Raw genomic sequence first — 26,234 nt, forward strand, 5'->3', positions numbered from 1 at the left:
ACTCAGTAGTAAAGTATGGTGAGTGGTTACTGCAGCTCAGACTTAGAGATTTTACATAAGTTTTCCCAGGTGTATTTATTAGAAAAGGGCAGAGTTGAAGGTTAGACCTGAAGGATCCCACTTCAGGGCCGGAGTTCTTGAACAATATCCTGTGCTACTTGGAGAGATGTGATCTGAGGTTCATAGAACTATATGCATACTCCTTTCACATATCAGCAAATGGTCTTAAAGAAGTTAGGTAAAATCCGGAGTCACAATTAGTAGACAACACAATCAGAAGATGAACTCATGTCTGTCTAGTTTCAAAGTCTGTATTTTGACTGCATCACCAGCAAATAGCTCAATTCCTTAAAGAAAGAATTCAAAGGAAAATTAGATACTGAATGGTTCTAATAGATAATAATTGTAAACAATGGAGAGGATTCTTATAACTAAGCAACCCCTCTGTTATGTTTTAAAATTATCCATGCCTTTTCATTCTTTTAAAAAGGAAACAATAACCAATACCACCACAAAAGCAAGAAATTTGATTAATAGCTTATAGCCCATAGGGCTGCCTTTGTCCTTGGTTTTATATTGACAATCTGCTCTAAGAGGTATACGATAAGCCTGCAGGAAGGAGCCTGGTGTTTAGATTTCGCTTGTGCATTAGGAACACACTCCCCATTGGCATGATGTGCAGTAATGACACAGCCTTCTGGGAAATAACAGAGGTAGCCTTAGGCAACAGGAGGTGGGAGGCCACCCTAATGCTTTGTCATTAATGGCGGAGAAGATTTCATGTTATGGTGTCTTGGGTTTTAAATTAAATGTCAAATACAATTTGCCATTGAAAATGTGAAGCGTGGAACTGCCCTTAGAGACTCTACAAACTCAGTGCTCTAATTGGTGGCTGCCTAATACTGAGTAAAAATAGTTAAAGATCATTATTTGGTGAATTTTCACACCAGATTGCAGAAATGTGTTGGTTTTTTACCTCTTAGACTGAGTCTGTAGTAAAATCTTGAGACAGTGTTTAAAATGTGCGGCATTAAACACACTGGAACTGATAAACTCTTTTTGTTGGGATTATGCCACCATTTATTTCCTGATCTCTTCAACTTTTAGTCCATAATATCAGGAAATTTGTGAAAGAAACCGAAGTAGCACATATTCCACTTACAGTGGTTTATTTATTTGCTTTTTTTTTTCCCCCTTTCTGCTGACAAGGGTCTGTGTTAATAATCAAACTAATAATAGGTTTTCCAATCCACTTTAATGTGTGGGCATTATATCTTTCTGAACTATCTGTATATTAGTGCTAATTATGAGGTATGTTTAAGTCTAAAAATGCAGGCTTAAACACGAAGACACCATTTTTACTACCGGTTTTAATTAGAAACCTAAAGAACACGTACAATTAAATATGCTCATAAAAATAATAGATACATTCCTATAATACTAGTCAATTTGTTGCATCATTAATATCATTCAGCGTGGCAGTTTTAAAAACGTATTGGAGTAATTCAAGTGGAAAATGGCTAAGAACAAAATTACTAGCATTTAAACCACCATAGCTATTTTAGAAACGTGAGTACTGCTCAAAGTAATTGAAGCAATAGTTGTTTTGCTTTGCAAACCATATTTTAAGTCAACTGTTTGACCATTTTATGGACTCTGTATCTCAGAATAATTAATCTTGTTAAAAAATACAGTTTCAAAATACAATGAATTTAACTTTAGAAATTTATAGTTGGAAACAATTTTTAAAGCAAATGTTACTATCTAAATTAAATAATATGTTACTTGGAAGTCTCCTCCATGAAGCACGTAAACCCAGATCAAACTAAAAGAACCCAGTTAGGGTGTCTCTTACAGCCTATGGAAGACTACCTGCTATAAGGCTTAGGTGCTAAGCAGTAGACTTAATTGATATTGTGAGAGGTATGCTACCAGGAATCAGTCTCCTTTTTCCCCTTTACTCCAAACCATCTGAATAGAATATAGACAAACAATCATATCTGCTTCACTTTCAAAAGCCTATCAACAACCTTACAAGATCTGGTATCATAATGTAATTTGTTCACATGAAAAAAAAGTCCTCTGCAACTTGACCAGCATCATACTATCTACAACAAAAGAACAGTGTAAGATACTGACTGTATTCACAGACAATTGGAACTTCTTATCAGGTCTAGTCTAAATAACCACAAATTCTAAATTAGTAAATTTGCTGTTAAGATTTATCACAATGTTATAGCTCATTGCACAGTGAATTTTATGCTGCTGATTAAGATGTAAATATTATTATGGTTGCTTATCACATAATACTGCTATTAAATATCATTTAATGTAACTTAGAAGTCTACAAACTTTTTTTAAGGGAAATGCTAAATATTAAATAAAAGATCTTTATTTAATCTCTGTGGTATAAATTATAGTAGAATCCTGAACTGTTGTCTATTCTCCCAAATTTCATGTTCTTTCATTAATATTACAAATGCTTCTCATGTTACTATGGCAAAAATATTAAAAAGTTTTCAAAATTTTGAAGGAAACGAGTCCAACATAAACTTGTACTATATATTTATGTAATTTTCCTCTCCTATAGCCTCACTATAGGAGGCTATATAACCATTACTAAAGTTGTTAATTTTGTTATTTGACATAGTATTATCATTTTTGTAAAATATTTCAAATCTTATATTTTTTTCTTTGTAAAAATGTTAAAATTATTACACCCAATATTTTAAAATGGTGTATTTTTCTGGGTTGCAAATTCTTTTTTGACCCACCTAATCTCAGAAAATGTGAACAAGCCTTATAAAGCACTGTCCTCAACATGCTTTGTCCTCAACATGATTTGGCAGAAGTGGTCTGCTTTGATGAATGTAGTGAAAAACAAGTTATGTAGACAAGAAGGCTGTCAACTAAAAGGTTTCTGTGTTGGGCAAATTCACAGAAGTCAGCACAGCACAGAGAAATGTCCAAGAACATTAAACATGTTGAATTTTTGAGAGGCAAAACAAGAAAGAACGAAAATGCCTACAGTTTGACAACAGGATTTTTGTTGATTTCTTTGATAGTATTTGAGCACAAACATCTCAAATGTGATAATCTATTGAGTAACTAGCTATGTTTTTCTAGGTGCCTGAAAAACAAGTACAGAAAAGATGCAGCTTATACCTTAGAGGAGCTCAATGTAGGAGAAAAATTCATAGTTGCTATACTATCATGACATGGGTAAAAACTGGGATATGAACAAAGTGCTACAAAGGTTACATTAATGTGGAGCTCAAGGAAAATTTTCTGAAAGGCATGAGACTTGAAACAGAAAAGAACTAGACTAAGGAGCATGAAGGGAAGGATAGTCAATGGACAGAGTTTGACAAAGAAGCATCCTAAGCTCAGAAATGGGCCAGTAGTACTCAACGGTTGTCAGCAACCTGAGCTTCGGGGACTTGTCTGCCTTTCTCATCGTTTCATTTGTCAAGCACAGAACTTTGGTATGTGATGTACACTCTGTTGCTCATTGAGGAATGAATGAAAAGCTAGGGCCTATCTGGAAGAAATGAAGCTATATCTAAAAAAGCAAATTACTGCTGACTCAGAAGGATATCAAAAAGCACATGAAGCAATCTAAATTCATTTTCAAAGCTCAAAGATTGCTAGTAAATCAACTTTCAAAAGAAATTATCAGTTTGCTTGTGAGAAAATGTTATGCCTATTCAAATGTCAAGATCTCTCTGCTTTTGTAGGCCTTTGACCCTCACCTTCTCATAGATGCTGCTAAATCTCATGTGAAGAACCATGCCAACTCTAAACTCCAGGAATAACTCTGTCCCTACATTGGCGAATTCAAGTCCCCATATTAACAACGAACTACTTCCTGATTGGTTCCCTACCCTACACTGCACTCCGGCCTGCCTGCATTGTTTCATAGAGTAGAGCTTTTGTTACATTTTCATGTGGTAGTATCATTATATTATGTGCTATGGAATTTTTTATCTCCTAAAGCATTATTTCCTTGAGGTAGACCTCATATCTTGCCTACATTTTTATCTTAACAGTTAATATGGTGACTAGCCCATTTTTAATGATCAATAATATTTATTAAATGGTGTCAGTTATATATACCAGATATCAGAATTTTTGACTGAATTAGAGTTAATACCTGGAAAGACAAAAAGGAAGTGAAGCACAATTAAATAAGTCAGATTTTGAACAAGCATGAAGTCCTGACACAGGTGAAGACCAAGGGAGCAAGAAGTAGGATTATGTGGGGAGATGCTCAGATCATCAGGACTTAAGACAATTCTAGATCAAGCACTAGGTCTAGGTCTATCACCATTAAAATACTGAGTCCAACAATTCTACGTTAAGGAAAGCTGTCATATAAACCATATCTTTATTGCCATTTGGGCCTCTACTACTATATGCCAATAGCATACCCTCAGTTGTGGCAATAAAAATAAAAATCTCCCAATATTGAGAAATGTTCCCTGGGAAGCAATATCATCTCTGGTTGAGACCAATGGCTTAGGCTGACCCAATATGTACTTAGAAAACAAAGACTGTGCATAGAGTCCCCCATTAGGCAGAATGGCCAGGTCCTTATACCACATGAAGTTCTGTCTCATCCGACACTGAGGAGGATCCTGAAGGAATTAACAACTGGAAACTATTAGCTAATTGCTGTCCTTGCAAATAAACTGAAAATTGTTCCTCAAAGGGAACTCAGAATGGTATTATCTTCAAGCTTGCCCCATAAAGATCATAGATTTCCCTTTGTGAATTGAAGTGTAAGCATTATTTGGCCAACTCTATAACATTGCCAGGACTTGTGATTTGTGCTCCATTCTATACTTCAGAAATAGAATTCTTTGGAATCTCTCTTGAAATGTTAGCTAACTTCCTTTCTTAGGTAATCACAATCTAAGTTTGACTCAACGGCATCATATTTCTCAGCATTCAAAATTTGAAATATGTAGTTCTTAGACTTTGGAAATAAAATAAATCCTGCAAATGAACAATAGTAAAAGAACAGCAAAATATAATCTCTATTAGTTTTATACAGCATATCTCACATTTAGGTCACTGCACAATTTACTGTGGTTACCTATTCTGTATACCTTCTACTCTTACGGAAAACATGCAAGGTATCTGTCAGGGAGTTCTTTGTGACTATGACTATGCTGACCATCACATCTATTTGTAGGACTAATACTGAATTCAGTTAGTCTCTTAAGTTGGCTAGTCTTACTTTCTTAATCTGGCATGCCATTTCTCTGGGACTGGGAACATTTCAAAAATATGTGAGTCAATCACAGGAGTCTAAAAATATCAATGCACATGAACGTAGATAATGCTTTTAGTATAATGTGTAATTTTTTTTGGACTATTTAGGTACTATGCTAGTAATGGAATGAAATTTATGATATGTTTTTGTAGCTGGGTTAGGGATTGGAAAAATCAATAGCTAACTTTTTAGCAGTAAATGTTTTGAAGTCAGTTCTGAAATAAGAAACTAAATATTAATAATTTTTAAAGTCATTTACTGATTGAAAGAAGCAACGGGTAGCATTTAGACATTTTTTATCTGTGAAATTTAAGGACTTAATGAGTCAAGTAATGCAACTGAGGGTTAGGAAAGACTGGTACTTATAGGACAAAGGTTAAAGAAACCAAGACAGGGAGAGGCAATTAATTTTGGACTTGATGTTGAACAGAATTCAGGTTTCCTTGCATTTTTGTAGTCCCTATCTACTTGATTACAATACTTTGTAGTTACTGCGTGAAGAAAAATTAAATCAATAGTAGCCAAGTTTCAGGTATAAAATCATCCACTGCCCATCTCTGTAGCCTCTTTTTCATTCATTGAGATTTCTTTATGACTCCTTTGATCAACAACATAACCACAATTCCAGATTTTTATAATTCCAAATAAAATTCTACCAGGGGAGCTCCCCAATATTTTATAACAATACTATATATTTTTGTGTAAAGAGGTCCCAAGTATTTTGTCATTTTAATTTTTTTATCACATGTGCTTGCCTTGCCTTTTCAGAATATGAATATTTCAGGCAAAAGAATTTAATATGAAAATAGAAAACAAAAATATATATGATTCCTGAGGGGATTGCTTTAGTGTTTCAAATATTGCCTTGGAATTATTTATAATTCCCAGTTTAACTATTTGCCTGTATAAATGCAATTTAGTGCTGTGGTTTCAACTGCCAGATGAGGATAATGATTCAAAATGCCAATTTTCCGAGGAAATGTAGGTCAAATTTTAAGTAAATCATTAAAAATACAATTTAACCAAGAATAAGTAAATACAATTATACTTATTTTAATTGTTTTCAAAGGATTCTTGCTTTCATATTTAATTAAATTAAAGAAATGTTAAAAACCCAAATAAGCAAGGGATTCATGTTGTCATGCAAGGATATCTTTAGAATTCAAGATTCTTTGGATTTCCTTTTTGCATTGTTCTACCTGTCAGGCTATAGAATTCCCTCTCAGAGACCAATCCATCAGAAAACAAATTTGTTTATCTCAAATTTTTACCACCTCCCATTATTCAGTGGAGTATGTAATCCTAAACCTGTAGATTTAAACACTTTTAGTCAGAATTCAATTGACTTACTTGCCCATGTGAAACTATGTTCCTCCCTTTTCACAGATTCATTATAGAGTACAGTCACCCAGGTCCACATCTCCAGAAGCCACAATGTGACCCTCACTGAGGCCCTCTCTTCATGTTGCCAGTCTTCCAAACTTGAGGCATCCTGGCTCATTTCCAGAAACTTTCCAACATATAGTCCAATATTCTCTCTTTAGTTCTCCAACAACTTGAACTTAGAATATATTTTCTCCTCAGTAGAACATGAAAGAGGAAAGTTGCATGTGTTATTTAGATCTCTAAGCCAGGAATCAGACAATGAGAGTATAAGTCTGATGCTGACTTCTAATTAGTCACAATATTAGGCAAATCCCATCAGTTTTTCACATCTGTTTGTTCAGTTTTTAATCATGGAGTGTCATTTGTTCCAGTGCACATTATGTGGCAAAAATAGATATACAGAAAGTATATGAGAATTTTAGAAATTAATTTGTGACAGGAATGTTTCATTTTTATTATGATGGTGTTTATAATAGCTGTTTTCCCTAACCTGTGAATCATTTGTAGTCATGCCTATTAAGGCTTGGACTCTTACTCCCTCCTCTTGGCATTAGCTTCAGCCATGCTGGTCTTCTTTCTGCAGCCTGGATATACCAAATCTATTCTTGCATGAAGGTCTTTGCAGTTCCCCTTGACCAAGCAATTTAAACATTTATTTCATTCCTTCCACAAATAGATATTTTGAAATAAGAAATTTTATGCTGAGGAGTACAAGTATGAACATTTCACGGAAGATATACAAGACAAATTAGTTTTCAGATAGCTGGGCTACAAAACATTTAAGGTGGAGTAATAGGAAGTATAGCAAGATGCATAGTTCCTGTCCTCTAATGCTGAACTGAAGAATGTAGGTTCTTTTTAGGAGATAGAAAGTTGCTGTATGTGCTAAATTTTGTGTAAAAGAGTTTTAAATATATAATTTCAATATCTTCTCTTCTTTCCAACAGTGGAAACTGATAAAGATTTAAGAAGAATGCATACTTGTTTTCTGACAAATTTCTATTTCATCAGTTAATCTAGAAATTTTAAAACAGATATTTTTCAAAAAACCTAAAGTTGATAGCTTTACTTTTATTCTGCATAATACATGAACTGTTGAAATATTTAACTTCAGTCACTTCTCTCCTGATTTTTATGCCACTATTTTAATATATTTTAGCTTTACATTTTTCTTACATTTTACCCTATGTAACTGTTCTTTGTACAGATGATCACTACACAGTTTTGGTCACTGATCTTTCAGATCATGTAGAGTGTTAATTAAAATCACAACTTCTGAAATTTGACTGTTCAGATATTACAATAAACAACTAGCTTACTCAACAGCTATATGACTTTGGAAATTTTCCTTAAATTTCCTCTGCTTAGTCTTACTTATCTGTAAAATGAGAACAATAGATTTACCTGATAGGGTTCTTTGTGTTAAATAAATTCCTATAGAAAAGTATTTAGGATAGCCTCTAGAATACGGTAAGCATTATACACTTTAGTTATGCTTATTATCTCTTTGTGCATCTCACTGCAATTACTTTTTTCTTTTTACTTGACAAATATCATTTATTATTTTTCCAAGTAAGAATTTACGTTTAGAAATCTCAGTTTTTGATTCAGTGTAAAGAGATATTTTCTCTCTTGTCCTTTAAAGAAATTTTCACTCAACCTAGAATTATAGATCGATAAAAGAAAAAAAAAAACCCTTTAGACTAATTAAATTTAACCATTTATTAGAGCAAAGAATAAGTCATAAATCAGGCAGCCCTCAAAACCAAAGCAGATAAAAAGGACTCTGTTCCAGTAGTGTGAGCAGTGAGGGAGTACAAAGTCAGAGTAGAGATAACTGATTTGGTCCCAGCCAGGAGTTTCCTCCATTGAATATGGTCTGAGGGGAGGAGGTACCTAGGTGTACAACCAATCACCTGTTTGGCATTTTGTGATTGCATGAGGCTCATTGTTTTAAGTCAGTTGTAAAAAAATTTTTTCCAAGTTCTGTTTGTTGCTCATATTTCACAGAGAACTTCAGGCTAATGACCTCTTTTTGATTTTTGATAGTTATTTCCTCATAGCACATTATTGCTTTTTTTTGTTCACAGCCCATTATTGATATCAAGAAGTCAACTGAGACTGATTTTCATGATATTAGAGCTTATTCTCTTTTTCTGTCTGGATTTTTGTTTTGTTTTGCTTTGTCTGTGTTTTTTAGTGTCTTTTCACTATGAGGTTCATAGGTATTCATCCTCCATCCTTCTTGGTTTGTTTCTTCTTTTATTTATTTATTTATTTTTGGTTGGTTGTTGTTTGTTTGCTTGCTTGCTTTTTCAATATGGTCTTCCTGAAACTTAAAATTGTTAACTTTTATCAGTTCTTTAAAATCTTAGCAATTATCTCTGTTTTCATACTTTGCCTTATCCCATTCTCTGTCTTTCTAAAAATCTGATTAGACATATGTAAGACATACTCACTAAAACTCCTGTTCTGTTCATCTTCCTTTTTTATTTCCTGTTTGCCTTTCTGGGATTCTTTCTAGATAACTTTTTCATTTCTGTCTCTTCTTTCTCATAGTAACAATTCCTTTATTTTTTGAAAGACCATGTATATACATGTGTGTGTGGATGCATGTGTCTTATGTATATAATCTATGTCTAAAAAGTCAAATATTTGAAGTCTTTGCAGATTAATTCTGACATTCATTATTTCTCTTGACTCTCACAGAGATTTATTTTCTCATATGTTTTGTGCATATTGACTATGGATTTTTCAGCTTTTCTTTTACCTTTCCATCCAAATCATCATTTAAGACTGAAATTTTTATTTTAGTTTTCTCTGGGTGGACTCTATTTCTGGAGAGAGATCTGTTTAGGAAACTACACATTTGGATTCTCCTATTCGAATACCACCTGTGGGAATCTAAAATTTAATTTTAGGTCTCTGCTTTCAGAGTAGCCATGAACATCATCCTGAAGTTTGTCAGAATTTGTTAAGTGACCTGACAGTGAACGCTGACTTCAATTTTTAGCCTGTTGCTCTTATTTAGCTTTGACTTCTGATGGTTTATTTTTTTTTCTTCCTAGCCAGTTTATTAAAGCACTTACGAACACTTTAAAATATTTTATATATTACTTTAAGAAGAAAGTTTAGTTATGACATACAGTTCTCAAGTTACTGGAAAGGAAAATATACTGCTACCTGGCCATGGAAGGTACTTAGGATCCCAATACCACACGAGGCTTGTCCGACTTCACTTGGCGACCAGTGCAGTGAGCCATGGTTTTGTCTTCACCCTGTCCTGGTATTAGTCACTGGGTGATGGGAATCATGAACTATGCCTGATGGCTGATTTCTAGAGTAATTGTCTTTTTTGTCTGACTCTAGTCACTATTTAAGTAAACCATTGAGCCATAAATTATTGTGAAACAAATTTTTCTCTACTTTTATGTTTTAACTACAATGATAAAGTTGACTTGATGTCTCAAAAGACTGGCTCTTTTCCTTATTAAATCCTCTTCCACAAGGGCAGGTTCTGTTGTGGTCTTAGATTAAAATGAATGAGAAAAGTAGATTTTCACTATGATTAAGAACATCTGATAAAAAATCATGAAGACTATCTCTAAAACACGTAACAATGGTGAACTCAGTCTCCCTGCTATGTCCCAAAGCACCTTGTCAGGGCACAAAACTGTCATTTGTTTTACAGTGATTCACAGCATCATAATTCAGTCTGGTTATATTTAAGAGTCAAAATTCTTTCTATACACTTCCTGACACTGTTGCTTGGCCTTCAAGAGATATATGATAGCAAACATAATACAAACACACATTCTTATTTTTATTTTATTTCCTCTAAATCTCGGTAGCATTTTATTGTCTATTGTTTTGCACAGGTGCATTGGGCCAAAGAACTTCAAGGTTATCCAGAACACAGCTCCTCTCAAAATCATATTTTATGTTCCTTCTCTGTGAGTCCTATTCTGACCTTACTCATTCTTTTGAAGATATCTTACATGCAAAGATGCCACTAGTTCCAGTTCTAGGAAAGACTCCTGACTGAGATAGAGTGTACAGTTCCCAGAAAAAAAAAAGAGATTTTTTTTATAAATTGATTTCTTTCACCAAAATTTATACCCAAGTGTCTCATGTTATAGTTCTGGCATATACAAATGGAACAGAGACACTTCTATTTAACCTACACTTTTCCATTTTATCAGAATAACTAATATCCTTTATTACCTCCATAAGTAAAAATAATGCAGAACAAATGAGATGTTCACATTTAAGTAGATTTGTCTCTAGTTAACTAGCTACCACTTTGTTAAGTTGATAAGTTGCATGCTTATCAAGACTCAGTTGTGCATGTTGTTGTAATTGTGTTATTTAAATAAGTATTATGGAGATCATAGACCTGTGAGGGTACCAAGTGTAAGATTATTTGGATAAAAATAAATAAATAAAGGTGAGTGCCTCGGACATAGTAAGAGTGACTTAGGAAATGCTATATTGTATTATGGACACAACCATATAAAAATAAACAAGGCCTCCAAGGATGCTGCCTTCTGACAATTTCACATATTTTTATACCATCTTAAAAATTTTTAAATTGTATATGGTGCATAGCAGGCTCAATTTATGTATTAAGAATTCATATGAGGCTATAACAAAGGAAAGAATTTCTTGGGTCCGAGAGTGTAGCTCAGTGAAAGAGGACTTGTTTAGCATGTATAAGGCATAATTCTAGAACAACAAAAATTTAAAAATAAAAGTAAGAGTATCTCCACCAGAATCTTCTTATTTAGAAAGACTCCTTTTTTAAAATTTATTTATATAAAATACCAAGATACACTCTGACATAATCACAAAAGTGGGAAACACAACCTGCTCCAATTTAGTCCCCAGCACTTCCCTAACTCCGCCCCAGATCCCCTCCCTCCATTTCATTGATCCCTCTTCAATTCATTTACAATTTACGTTTTTTTTTTTGTTTTGTTTTGTTTTTTTTTGGTGTCCTGTACATGCACCTGATGCTGGGACTCACTGTGCCACGTCCTTATATGAACATATGAAAATCTGACAATTCATTCTACCGTTCTTCCCTTTTCCTATCATTTCTTCCTCCTCCTCAATCTTGTATAGGAATATAGAGTTTAAATGGAGTATCCAGACAACATTTAAAGTACGCATGTTTGAGCTGTTTTTAATGATTTTTATTAACTTGATAATAGTCTCAATTTTGGCCCATAAGATGGTTCTAGAGACTCTTGGAGAGATTTTTGGCAATCCTATATGAGAATGGTATAGCTTAAGGGTTTACAGAATTCTCACCCAAGTTCTGTCTTTAGTAGATAAATTATCTAAAAATTATCTTGGATAAACTATCTTTGTTCATAAGACATTCATGAGAAGTTGTGCAGTGAAGGGCTTAGCACAATGTTACGAGTGCCACAGAAATGTGAGAGACAGTGATATCTTTATCTTAGAGTCTCCTACCCAGTAATTTGCTTACTGCAGGCTACAGTTCATTCAATAATTATTACCTAAAATACAGTAAATGAACACCTACCAAATGCCACTCATTATTCTGGATACTGAGTCTATGAAGATAAATGAGACAAACATCCTTACTTTCATGGCTATGACATTGAGTGGGAGAAAAAGGTAATAAATAAATAGATAAAAGTGTATCCTTAGGCAGCAAACATTGCTAAGAAGAAAAATAAGACAGAGAAAATTAGTGACAGGGTTAGCAGGAAGTGACTTGCTTTAAAGAGAGTGATCAAGAAGAGCCTCTGGAAGGTAGAAGAAGCAGTCTTTGATGATTTACAGCTTAAGGTAGGAATATTGATTTTGTAGATGTTCAGACAGAAGACACAGTAATGCCTGGCCTACTTGAAAATCAGTAAGAAACTGAGTCTGGGAATGGAGTAAGTCCAGGATATTAGAAAATGAAAACAGAAAGGTGGAACCCAATTGCATAAGACTCTGTAAACAATATACGGATTTTGGATTTTATTCTCAGAACAAAACACAGAAATAGGGTATAGTCTGATTTATGTTTTAAAATATAATTCTGACTGCTGTGTGAAAATAACCTAGCATCAAGTCATGTAGAACTGGGGAGAAGTCAGCAGTCAATAATAAACATCTCTCTCCTCTTTCTGTGTTCACATATACCATTGCAAAGAGGTCTCTTACATGCATCTTTAAGAGAAGAACAAACTTGTAGTCAAGTGACAATATACTGTCACCTCATTTATTTTATACTGCATATAACTAACCCTATTAAGATGTGATGTTTTTAAGTGCTTGTCCATGCAGTCAACCCCACAATGCATTTGTTCTTTAAAATTTATGACTGAAACCTAGTACAATGATTACTTATTGCACTTTACTTGCAAATAATTGCAATAATTCAGGGATGCAAAGAATTATTATGTCATTTCATACACTGGTCTTTACATATCACAGGTGATAATGGGTGTATATTCTAAGCACTGAAGCAAATTCTTTTAAAACTTTGGGGCCTTGTAAAATATGTTTCTGATTAGTAGTTTCCAAATTAGTATTCCCGGCTTTTCAATCTGTCTGTGAACAGTTTAAAATTTACCTGTTAATCTCCATTAAGGCATTTCTAAATGTATATCATTCTGATTTACCTTAGTAACACTTATTTACTGATTATAATTTAATCTGGCATCTAGTATGAATTTAATATGTTTGATAAATTACCTTTCATTATTAGTTTGTTACAGTAATTTTCTTAAAGTCATTGGATAAATGTGTTTTAAAGGAAAGTATATAAAATGTTTATGTACTCAGAGATTCAAAGATTGTTACATATACTTTTTACTTTAATCAAAGAGAGAGCAATAATAAAGAGAAAAAGGAAGAAATAATGTGATTTATTTATCTTAAGAGGAACAAGTCAGCTTTCTCTTAGGCAAAATTTCTAAAATAATCAACTTATAAGAAGGAAAATGTTTATTTTTGGCTCATTATTTTTGAGGTTTTAATCCATAGTTTGTTATCGCATTGCTTTTGGGTCTGTGACAAGGCAGTACATCATGGCAGGGAGCACATTAGGTGGAGCAAACTGCTTACCTCCTGGTATGTCAGGAAGCAAAGAGAGAGCAGAGGAGTCAGGTTCCCTTATCCCCTTGAAGGGCACACCCCCACTGTCCTGCTTCCTCCCTCTAGGCCCCACCTGCTAGAGGTCTCACCACTCTGCAGTATCACCACAGGATGACAGCTAAGCTTTAATCCATTGGCCTTTGGAGGGCCCTTGAGATCCAAGCTATAGCCAATTGTTTCTTAAGAGCAATTATTTTTGTGTGTTTACTCCTTAAGAACCAAGTATTGAACTTGAGAATTAACACACACACACACACACACACACACACACACACATTTTCTTAAAATAGCTTTTAATATAAAATAGAATTTTTTAGCAATAAACCTCAGTCTACCATCATTTATATTTGAGAGTAGGGAAAACATGTCTGGAGTATACACATAAAAACTTCCAAAACAGCCCACATGACATCTTATCAGAAATTCTTTGCCTGAACCCCCTCCAAAGATTCCCCTCTCTCCTTTGGTGGTGAGGCCACCAGAAGGCCAATGACTGCCTTGCCATTTTGCTGAAGATCCTGCACTACTATTCCCAGTTTCTGCCATCTTCAGATTCAGCTCTCCTTTGCATAGTTCTTTCTCTATTATACTTACAGTATCCTGCTGGTGGCTCTCAGCTATGCTTCCCTCTGTTTGGAGAATGTAGAGAAGCACACATGTATGTGGATTTTCTCTTGGACATTCCCAATGCATAGTTCCAGGAGCATTAGCATTTTTGATGATAAGTGTTTAAGACAACAGAATACTGAAAAACTGATAATAGAGAGAGGAAGAACAATTTGGGGGGACATAGGAATGAGTAGACGCTAAATAAACAAGTTCAAGTACATTCACAGGACTCACAATCCAAGAAAGGACAGTTTTCTTATGAGTGAAAATTAGCTAATTCAAATGTGCCAATCTCATGATTTATAATTATAGTTCTAGTAAATTCAAGTTTCTTTAATTGCTCTGTGAAATATGTTAATTTTATTATTTTTTTTCTGGTAAAAGAACAGCTTATAAATAATAAAAATGTTTTAAACTGTAAAAATTAGCTATAAGGTCATATTTGTGCTTTAAATTGTATTTGTTTCTGATATTTATTCAGTACAAAAAATAAACAGTGGAAAGTTTCTTTTGATGGAAAGTGGTTAAAAATAAATCAGCCATTATTAACTTTTAACTTTCTTCTCTACCAGTGATCCATATCCATGAAATTAAATAGACTACAAAGGCATATATTTTAAAATATCAATGAAATGGAACTAACTTTATTCAGGTAGAAAAATTAATAAGAGACTCCCTCCTTTGGTATAATTATGTTAAATTGTAAAAGAGGAAGAATGCTTATGTATATTTTTAAGATATTCCTTAAAGATAGACATAACCTGGATCTCTACATCGATAAGGAAGGGCCACACCAAGAAAGCAGTTATTATATAAAAATCATATACACACTGTGCAATTATTTCTCAATTGAATCATCTTTGGCCAAGAAAATCATAACTGGAACCCAAAAAATTTGAAGCTGCTTGCATAGGACAGGAATTTCCAATATATGTTTGTCAAGTTCTCACATGAAGTTCAGTGTTAGAATTTTATATTCTTTTATATTTATTCTACCATTCAGGGAAAAAAGAAATTAAGTATATTAATGTGCTATACTGGTTATTGTTATAAAAATAGCATTAGACAAAGATATTAAATATTCATGAAAATCCTTATTTCCCTTAGGTTCTGGCTAGCAAAAGATGTTGAGAGAAATAACTCACCAAAGGAGGAAACTCTAACAAGTACAGATAATCACAGGAGTTATAAACAAAAGCAGTTGACATTAATAATTAAATGAGAAGTATTCCCTGTGGAGTTTACCATGAGTTACAGGCACAATGTGTAAAATCACTTGGCTAACTGATCATTAGTTATGTTCTAGACCAGAGGAGTATATATTAATGTAACTGGTTCCTCTACCTATTTTTCTAGTACAATAATTTGTCTAATATAACAAATATGGCTATTATACATTCACTGTGAGGAAAAATCATCCCCATTAGAACATGATGTCTTTACTATCTGTAAGGGAATATCTTACATAAATATATGTGATAGTGAAAGTTTATCACTTCTTCGAAATTTTTGTGCTGTGCATTAATTGAGTTTTACCAGAAACTTTTATTGTTGTCAATATTCAAGTGTAGTTGGGCGTGGTGGTGCACACCTGTAATCCTAGGGGTTCAGGAGGCTGAGGCAGGAGGATCATGATTTCAAAGCCAGTCTCAGCAAAAGCAAAGCACTAAGCAATTCAGTGAGACCCTGTCTCTAAATAAAATACAAAATAGAACTGGGGATGTGGTTCAGTGGTTGAACACCCTTGAGTTCAATCCCCAGTAACACCCACTGCAAAATATTCAAGTGTATATACATCTGATCTTTGCACTAAGTTATTTATCATGTTAGGAGATTTTTGTCTTGGTGTGCTTTTTTATTTTCTTGTTTTTGAAAACTTTCTCTATTACAACAGGGTAATCTTTAATGAAGAAATATCAGCACTGATAGACACGCTGGGACACACAAGATTCCAGTGAGCCAGGATGGCTTCCTCTTGGACATTAATTCTGTTTCTGTCAGTCACCGGGTGTCTTTCAGGTAAAAGACCTGCCTAATTTTATTTAATTTTCTAAGTATCAATTAACAGAATTATATCAAGTCTTCAATTACAAAATGTCCTCTGGTGTTTGTTTAAATTTACATTAATTTTTATATGTTTCAACAAGAGAAAGGCCAAATAACTCTTAACTTTCTGTTAGCACTGCAAAAAGTCATACATGATAAAATATATTATAAAAATATATAATTACATCAAAATGCACAATATAAAACAATACAAGAATATAAATACTAATAACATAAGTAGTTCATTGACTTCTGTTTACAATCTCAACCTTGTTAGCTTTCAGGAGACTTGGTTTTCTGTGAATATGTGTACATATCTATATATATATATCAAATTATTATAGAAGTTACATTATAATAATTACAATGCTAAATTTCACCATATAAATACAGAATCATGACTTTATATATGTATAATATATTTTTATATAGTAGATATTTATATATGTTATAAAAAGATACAGGTATATATATATATATATATTATTTAAAGGATCCTGTAGCAATGAATTTTTCTTTAGTGTCTCAGCGTCCCTGATATTTTTTTGTTCAGTATTGTTGCTCTGCATCTTAGATATATAGTGAGACCTTTTATTTGGCAAAAGTGAGCCTGGTGTGGAGGTACACACCTGTAATCCCAGAGATTTGGGAAATAGACAGGAGGATGCCGAGTTCGAGGTCACCTTCAGCAACTTAATGATACCCTAAGCAACTTATTGAGACCCTGTCTTAAGATGAAAAATAAAAACGACTGGGGGTATAGTTCAGTGGTATAGTGTGCACTGTGTTCAATCCCTAGGAACTAAAATAAAATACATAAAATAAAAAAATAAAAATAGAAGCAGTTTATGTTCTTTTTTTTTTTTTTTTTTTTATTTTGCAGTAGTGGGGATCGAACTCAGGGCCTTATGCTTGCAAGGCAAGCACTCTACCAGCTGAGCTATCTCCCCAGCCCAGTTTATGTTCTTTGTAGTAATAATAATCACAACAATTAACATGGCAGAACTTATTTGTTTTTAATGTCAAGAAATTGAATTGTGGTTATAATTTTTAGATACTATTCACATAATAATTATAGATTAATTTGATCTAACTCAGTGCCTTTATTGTTAATAAAATTTAAGTAACAAGATGGGGAGTCTCTGAAAAAATGCAATTATTTATAATTTTAGAATGAATGATTGCTTTTACTTTAAGCATATTTTTAATGTTTTAAGTATACTAACCATAATTTTTAAAGTAATAAGATATTTACTTTGGTATATATATATATATATATATATATAAGATAATTCAGTACTCTGCAAATACTGAATATAAGTATGCATATGTAACGTATGCATACATATGAGTACAATAATACATAGCATATTTATGCATGAAAAGTGTGTATAATATAGAGTATATAGCCATATGAAGATACAGAGCATGCATTTTATAGATGACCACAAATAGACTTAACATTTATATCTTATTATATTACTATGGAACCAAAATTGACTTTTTTTTTTGTTTTAAAAACTGAAACACATTCTCCTAGCAACTTAACTTTTCCTGTATTGTGTGTCATTAAGAAAACTGCAGTTTATCTAAAAAAAGCACAGCAGACCAAACCCATATAGAATGTATATAAATTACTTTCAGAATCACTTGAACCATATTTTTTAGCATTCTAATTTTACAGCAGATATTCTTTGGCCTTTACAAAGGGCTTACTATTTGTGAAGTACTTACTACCAATATAAATTCAACTATGTGTGATGTGTGGTTTTCCCTAAAATCAAAAGAACTTACAATAAGATTATGCTCCAAAATCTTGTTTGAAATCTAAAAGAATTTCTTTAAATACAGAGGTAATTTAATATTTCAGTCACAAATGGTATAAGTGTTGTCACATCTACAACATGCATGAATATATTTAAATGCTCTAAAAGATACAGAAAAGCCTGTATTACACAACCTTGAAAGGATCAGTTTTTAAGAAATTAAATAATTACAAAGTAACAAACTAAATAATTATGTATTTATTGTATTAGTTTTATAAGCTGAACATGCACAGTGCTTACAATAAACCAAGTTAAGTAAATAAGTGACGTGAAAGACAGAATGAACCCTCAATAGATTGTTGGTAGATACATCTGTGGTGACATGAAAAGGTGAGTAATTTCAAAGACACTGAAAGTTAGATGAAAATTATAGTTCATCAATATTGTGATTACTTAAAAAATGAAGTAAAGGAATCTACAGATATTTTGTCCTATCTCAGGTTTTTCCTTTCTGCACAGTATTACTATCTGATGATCTTTTTCTATTTCTCTCTTATCTTCTTGATGTCATTCTCCACTTAAACTCATAAGCTAACTGATGGGGACAAAAGCAGGGTTGCTAGATGAAATTTTAAAAAGCCCAGTTTGAACTTCGAAAAAACACCAGATAGGTTTTTGTTTGTTTGGCTTTAGTGCTATGTCCATGCAATATTTTGTTTCACTTTAACTGCTGTCCAGTGTTTCTGTTTCTAAATCTGAAATGCTAGACAAAGAAAAGGTAATAGTCTTAGTAACAGTCCTATTTTTTTTTTTCTCTTGTACTGGCCCAACACTATTTTCCCAGATAAACAATCCCTCCAAGAGAGGTATTATATTGTGGTTGTGGAAAGAGAAGCAGACTCCGTCTAAAGTGGGGTCTGTAATTGCCAGGTTCCCAGCTCATGTAGCTATACAGTTGTTATTCTTCCAGGGAGTAAATGAGACTGTGAAAGATAGCAATAATTAGGTTGAGTTGAGGTAAGTGGCATTTCAGACATAATAGCAAAGCAGAAAGATAAGAGGAAAACAAAAGACATTTATAATTATTACACAGGATCTAATCTTTAGTCATCATACTGCATTTAATATGGAGCAAATATGCCAGTTATTTTTTAAACAGATTGATTTCAACTCTTCTGTAGACATCTGTATAAATTAAAATCTATTCAATGTGAAAGGATCAGTTTTTAATGATGATTATATTCAAAATCTTTTCCTCATCTTTATTCTTTTATTGTATTATATTATTCTGGAAGCAGAGGTCCTACTCTGTTCCCATTACTTGGTCAATACTTACATTTAATATTTACTTTACTCTTTTATAATTTGGTATTTTATTCTTTGATTTTTTTTTTTCAATCATTGCTTTAAGTTGTGAGTATCACATTGTGGGCTTATTTGGCACATGCAGTCAGTGGATGGTTATTTACAGGAATGAGGGTAACAAAGCTCTAGGTCATGAGCACATTTTATGTGGTTGCTGCAAAATTGATTGAAGAGATATGAGAATTTACTTATATTTCCTTTATTTATTCCGTTTTTTGTTTTGTTTTGTTTTGTTTTTGCGGGGGGGTGGGAGGGACTTGGGATTGAACACAGTGGCACTCAACTAATAAGCCAATTCTTTTTTGCTGCTGTTGTTTTGTTTTTGCATTTTACTTTAGAGACGGTGTCTCACTGAATTGCTTAGCGCCTTCCTTTTGCAGAGGCTGGCTTTGAACTCTCAATCCTCTTGCCTCAGCCTCACAAGCTGCTGGGAGGTACGATCATGCTCGATCATGCACCACCACACCCAGCTATTTATTCCATTTTTAAATAAATGAATTGTTTTGGGTGTGCTTAAGAAATATAAAAGAACTATTATAATTCTATGTTTTTAACTGGATGCTGAGGATAATGAAGGGTGGACAACTTTCACAAAACCTAAAGACTTATATTCAAAATAGATCCACAAGTAAATCAAGATACCACCATACACATCTAAGTGACTAAAACAATAACAACAAAAAAATAAGAATAGAAACAATGTCAAATGCTAATAAGAATCTGGAGCAATGGGAACTCTCATTTATTGATGATGAGAATGTAGAATGGCGTAGTCACTTTAAAAATGGCAATTTCTTACAGTTGAGCCCAAGTTCAACTAATGAAGCAATTGAGCTCCTAGGCATTTATCTAACTGATTTGAACATAGTTACGATTATTATATGTCAATGAAAAAAACCAAAAAAAAATTCATGTCCAAATAAAAACCTCTCTATAAATATTTATAATAGTTTTATTAATAATAATTGAACACTGGAAACAAAGGTGTTCTTCAATAAATGACTGCCTAAACTAACTGTGAAATCCAAATAATGGAGTACTGTTCAGCAATTTTAAAGTGATAAAAATAATGAATTAAAAACCATATAAACACATGGATGATTCCTATGCATGTTGTAAACTGAAAGAAGCTACTCGGAATAGGTTTCATATTCTATGATTCTATTTATATAACTTTTTGAAAAGGGAAAATTAGAGCCAATAAGTAAGTCAGTGATTGCCAGGGGCTGGTTCAGGAGTGATTTAATGAGTAAATGGAGCAAAGGGCATTTTTTGGGGATGGTGAAATTACTCCGTATAATTCAGTAATGGTAAAGGCATGATGTTATGCATTTATCAAAACCATATAGAACTTTATATCATAGGGTGAATCTTAATGTGTGCAAATTAGATAGAAATAATTTAGGAGATAAGGAGTTCCTGAAGCAAAATGTATGACAGTCAATCAAACTATATTTCCAATGAATGGAACAACCTTGAGTTAGGAGAATGTAGGCTAAGGAACATTTGAAATGAGTATGCAGAATTAAAGGCAAAATATATTGTACTTAAGTATGGTTATCTGTTTTATAATATTGTTTCCACTGTTTAGCATTTCTGAAACCAACATAAATGTATTCTTGAATTGAAAATTAAGCCAAGGGCTAGCAGATTGTAGAGGTCAGATTTCTCACTATTGGACTGGGCAGTTACATTTCAAGCAAAGGGTAAAGCTTAGAATCTTCCACATGGTAATGAATTAGAGTTGGAGACATTAGCATAAACTCATATAAAGATAGATCATATCAAGATGGATGTAGATGCTTATATATAAAAGTTCAGTTGAGAAAGCTTAGAAGAAATGCATCCCAACAGAAACCAGCACACAAGGTATTATGATCTTGCTTTCTAACACCTGTTTCTGCCTAAAGGAGCCTGGGCTATTCAATAAATGATGATTCTAAGACTGGGATAGGAAAGAAATAAATCATAAAATGATATCCTGCAGTGCCAGAGAAAAAGGAAGTGCTGAAATAAACTAGCAAATGCAAAGAATATAAAAAGCATAGTGAAGACAGTATGACACAGGACTCAACTCAAAGAGTTCCCTTAGCCAAAACTTGAATAATTTGAGCAGCAAAATAAACAAAGAAGTATTGTTATAACTTAAATAATAAAATAAACACCCACAAGTTCATACTGATGAAAATAAAATATTGAATAAATAAATGAATTGGGAGAACAGACAAATCCCCATGTAGACAAATTTCAAATAATTTATGTAGATGCTTCCTCCTTAAGGATGAACTTTACATAGTAACTTTTCAAAGTACTTTTCAAAGTGTACAGAATAGAAAAAGGGATAAGAAGACTATTTTACATGGTCGAGCTTGGTCAGCACTGCCTCAGCCAGGGATAATCAAAGTCAACATTAGTAGAGATATCATTTGATAAAATTTACACTTGATATAATTTAATGAGAATAACACCTAATCCCTGTGGTTTTCCTTCCCAAAACCTATAACCCCAGACAAACCATGAGAAAAATATGAGGAGACAAATTCCAATTAAGGGGCACTGCAAAACACCTGACCAGTATTCCTTAAAGCTTCCAATGTCATAAAAAATAAAAATTGGAGAAACTATCACATAAAAAATATTAGGAAAAATGACAACTAAATATAAGGTGGAATCCTGGATAGGACACCATTACAGAACAAAGAACACTATATTTATACTAAGGAAATTTGAATAAAATGAGCATATTAGTGATGGAGCTCAGAACACTCCACCCCAAAATATGTCTGCAGGACACCAGAATATACCACCCCCAAATACACCTTTTGGCATCTTGAAATATTTTGAGCTGGTTATTTTGAAAAATCGCAGATACAGGAGTAGTTCTGCAAAGTCACTCTTTTGTAAGACAAATTTACATCTAAGAAGGAAACATACACATTTGTGAGAGGTTTGACAAGGTAGGATTGTATGACCTTATTGGGGCTCACACTACTAGTGATTGACTCCTTGTCAGCAAAAGTGAAAAACAGAAAGTCCAGTAGCCATTTTAATTATTTTAATTATAGCCCTTCTTTTTGCCCACCCCAATGTTATTTTATTTTCATTTTGGACCAAGAATTGAACCCAGTGGCATTTAACCACTGAAACACATCCCTAGCCCTTCTTACATTTTATTTAGAGGCAGGGTCTCACTAAGTTACCAGAGGTTTACTAAGTTGCTGAGGCTGACTTTGAATTTGCAATCCTGACTCAGCCTCCTGAACTTCTGGTATTAAAGTTGTGTGCTAGGCCCCAATTTTAAAATGATCCAATTGCATAGATTGTAATCCAGAGCTCCTCTAATCAGGGCAAAGGGCAGCACTACTTTAGGAATACAAGCATGCAAACTGCCTGCACAGGCCGACTTTGCTAGCCAGGTTCTGTACCACATCCTTCTGGCAGAAGCTAAGTTTGCCTTGGCCACTCACTTTTGGGCAGTTGTTTGATTTCTTGCTGCAATTTGGTATACCTAACAGCAAAGTGCCTTAGAAGTGGGTTGGTCACATCGCTAACCATCCAGCAGACTAACCTGGGCTCTTTTAGGTAATTTTGGTTGCAGGGTTTCCAGGTACAGCAGGAGAAAGTGCAAACCCCAATCTGCAAGCACTTTTTAAGCCTCTGTTTCATAGTTGTCTCTGTATTATTGGGTCAAAACAAATCCCATGGGCCAAAGCCTGAATCAAGGAGTAGGAAAGTAAGTTCAAACGCTTGAAAAGAGTAGTTACAAAAGCTCATTGCATGAAGGAGTACTGTATTTTATCAAACACTTTCTCAGCATCTATTGAAATAATCATATGATTCTTTAAGTCTATTGATGTGATGAGTTACATTTATTGATTTCTGGCTGTTGAACCAAACTTGCATTCCAGGGATAAAGCCCACTTGATAGTGATGCACTATCTTTTTAAATATGTTTTTGTATACTACTTGTCAGAATTTTGTTAAGGATTTTTGCATCTATGTTCATCAGGGATATTGGTCTAAAGTTTTCTTTCCTTGATGCATCTTTGTCTGGTTTTGGTATCAGAGTGATACTAGTTTCATAGAAGGAGTTTGGAATGGTTCCCTCCTTTTCTATTTCCTGGAATACTTTGAGGAGTATTGGTATCAGTTCTTCTTTAAAGGTCTTGTAGAATTTGACTGAGAGTCCATCTGGTCCTGGGTTTTTCTTGGTTGGTAGGCTTTTGATGGCTTCTTCTATTTCGGTGCTTGAAATTGATCTGTTTAAATTGTGTATGTCCTCCAGATTCATTTTGGGAGGATCATATGTCTCTAAAATTTTTTTAACGTCTTCGATATTTTCTATTTTGTTGGAGTATAGATTTTCAAAGTACCTTCTACTTGTGTTACGTATTTCAGTGGTGTCTGTCATGATCTTTCCTTTTCTATCATGAATTCTAGTGATTTGAGTTTTCTCTCTATATAATAATAAAAAAAATTTTGTTTGTAGTTTCCACACATATTTATGTATTTCTGTGCTATGGTTTGGATGTGAGTTGTCTCCTAAGAGGTCATGTGTGAGACAATGCTAGAAAGTTCAGAGGAGAAGTGATTGGGTTGTGAAAGTCTTAACCCAATCAGTGATTAATCCTGTGATAGGAATTAACTGAGTGGTAACTAAAAAGGTAGGGTGTGACCAGAGGAGATGGGAGTTGGGGGGCATGACTTCAGATTATATGTTTATATCTGGCAAATGGAGGCCTTTTTCTCTGCTTCCTGATCATCATGTGAGCTGCTTCCCTCCACTATATTCTTCTTCCGTGATGTTTGACTTCACCTTGAGCCCGGGGAAATGGAACCCACTGTCTGTGGATTGAGACATCGGAAACTGTGAGCCCCCAAATAAACTTTCTCCTTCAAAGTTGTTCTGTTTCAGTCTTTTAGTCACAGCAGCAAGAAGTTGACTAAAACATTCTATGAATATTTTATGTGTAAATAGTAACAATTCTAACTGTTCATAGTAAACAATAAAGAAGAATGACTATTTCTCTGTATCCTTATTTCAGATATAATAGTTAGAGAATTGTGACAGAACTTATTAGGTGAGCTTACAAGAGTTTTGAAAAATCAGTAAATTTATTTTTAATCAATCAAAATTAACTTCTAAGAGCTAAGTTTTTAAATATGATAGATGAAGCCATTTGGGGGAAATCATAATTACTATAGACAGTTTATGAATATATACATGGGGGGACCAACATTTTAACCTCTACTGCATAAAAAGCCATATTGTTGCTCTATTTCAAAATTTTTCTTTAAGGATCTTTCTCTATGTGCAGCAGTAACAATTGGGAGGAGACAATTTTATCAATACTTTATGTATTTTGAATATAAAAGCAACTTTCCTGACATATATTAGCTCTTTATAAGTTGCTTTGCATTCAGTGTCCATATTCACAGGAACAACATAAAAAAGTAAAAGGTTTAAATTGACCTGGTCTGCTGTGCAGAATATCCCATTCAATAGTTTCATCAATCATCATAGTCCTTTGAACTGTGGCTAGTAATTATAATTTCTTTAAAAGTATTTAACATTTGGAGGATGGCATAATAGTATTTATAATAAGTAAGATCCTTCCTGTGAAATGTAAATTGGTCCTTATTGGTGAAGCATGAAAACATATACTTTTGTTTAGGTTATACACAGTAGTCTGGGTTGGTAATAATGATATTGTTGCCTTTAATAGGAACAGCTTTATGAGAGTGAAGAACAGTTGAAGGTGCTTTTGACTTGTTAGCATGCACAAAGATTAGCACTTCCATCTCTTTTCCTATTATTATGTTTTGTGTCGCCTTAAGTTTTGCTTAATGTCACATGATTATTTTTTTTTTACTTTTTTTACTTTTTTTTATTGGTACTTACTTAATTAAACTTGGAGGTATAGGTAAGGTTCTAAAGGTTCTAGATACACATAGAGACCCAGAGAGCCCATTCAATGGGAATCCCAAGAAAGAGGTTTTACACACGTGATGAAGTCACTGAGATGTGTCTGGCTGCTTCTTTTCTCTCTCTTTTTTTTTTTTTTTGGTTAGGGGTTACCAGAGATGGAATCCAGAGACCCTTAACTACTGAGAAAGATTCCTAGCCCTTTTGATATTTTCTGTTGAGACAGGGGCTTGATAAATCGGTTAGGGCCTCACAAAATATCAGGTTGGTTGTAACCACTGGGTTACAGGCATGTGCTATTGCACCTGGCTCTGACAACTATTTTTTTTTAATTTTACTTGTTTTTCTTAGTAGACAGTAGAATGCATTTTGACATACTACATATACATGGAGTACAACTTCCCATTCTTTTGGTTGCACGTGATGAGGAATTACATTGGCTGTGTATTCACATATGAACCTGGAAAGTGATGTCTGATTCATCATACTACTTTTCCTATTCCTATTCTATCTTACTTCCCTCCATTCTCCTTTGTCTAAACCAAAGTACTTCTGTTACTCTCTACTGCTCCTACAAGTGAGTTGGCATCCACATGGCAGAGAGAACATTTGGCCTTTGGATTGTTGGGATTGACTTATTTTGCCTAGCATGATATTCTCCAGTTCCATCAATTTCCTGACAATTGTCTTAATTTCATTTCTCTTTATGGCTGAGTAATATTCCATTGTATATGTATAC

General features: G+C 33.6%; 1 protein-coding gene across 1 annotated transcript in view; it reads left to right on the forward strand.

Annotated features, from left to right (window-relative positions):
• Nucleotides 1–26,234, forward strand: part of Cntn5 (contactin 5) — a 1,239,665-nt gene that overhangs the window by 453,263 nt on the left and 760,168 nt on the right. Inside the window, exon 4 of the mRNA XM_047518061.1 lies at nt 16,287–16,411. Coding sequence (XP_047374017.1) covers nt 16,357–16,411 — 55 coding nt within the window. The 5' untranslated portion in view covers nt 16,287–16,356. The remainder of the gene's footprint in view (nt 1–16,286; nt 16,412–26,234) is intronic.

Source organism: Sciurus carolinensis, chromosome 11 (genome assembly GCF_902686445.1).
Source record: "Sciurus carolinensis chromosome 11, mSciCar1.2, whole genome shotgun sequence".
NCBI lineage: Eukaryota > Metazoa > Chordata > Mammalia > Rodentia > Sciuridae > Sciurus > Sciurus carolinensis.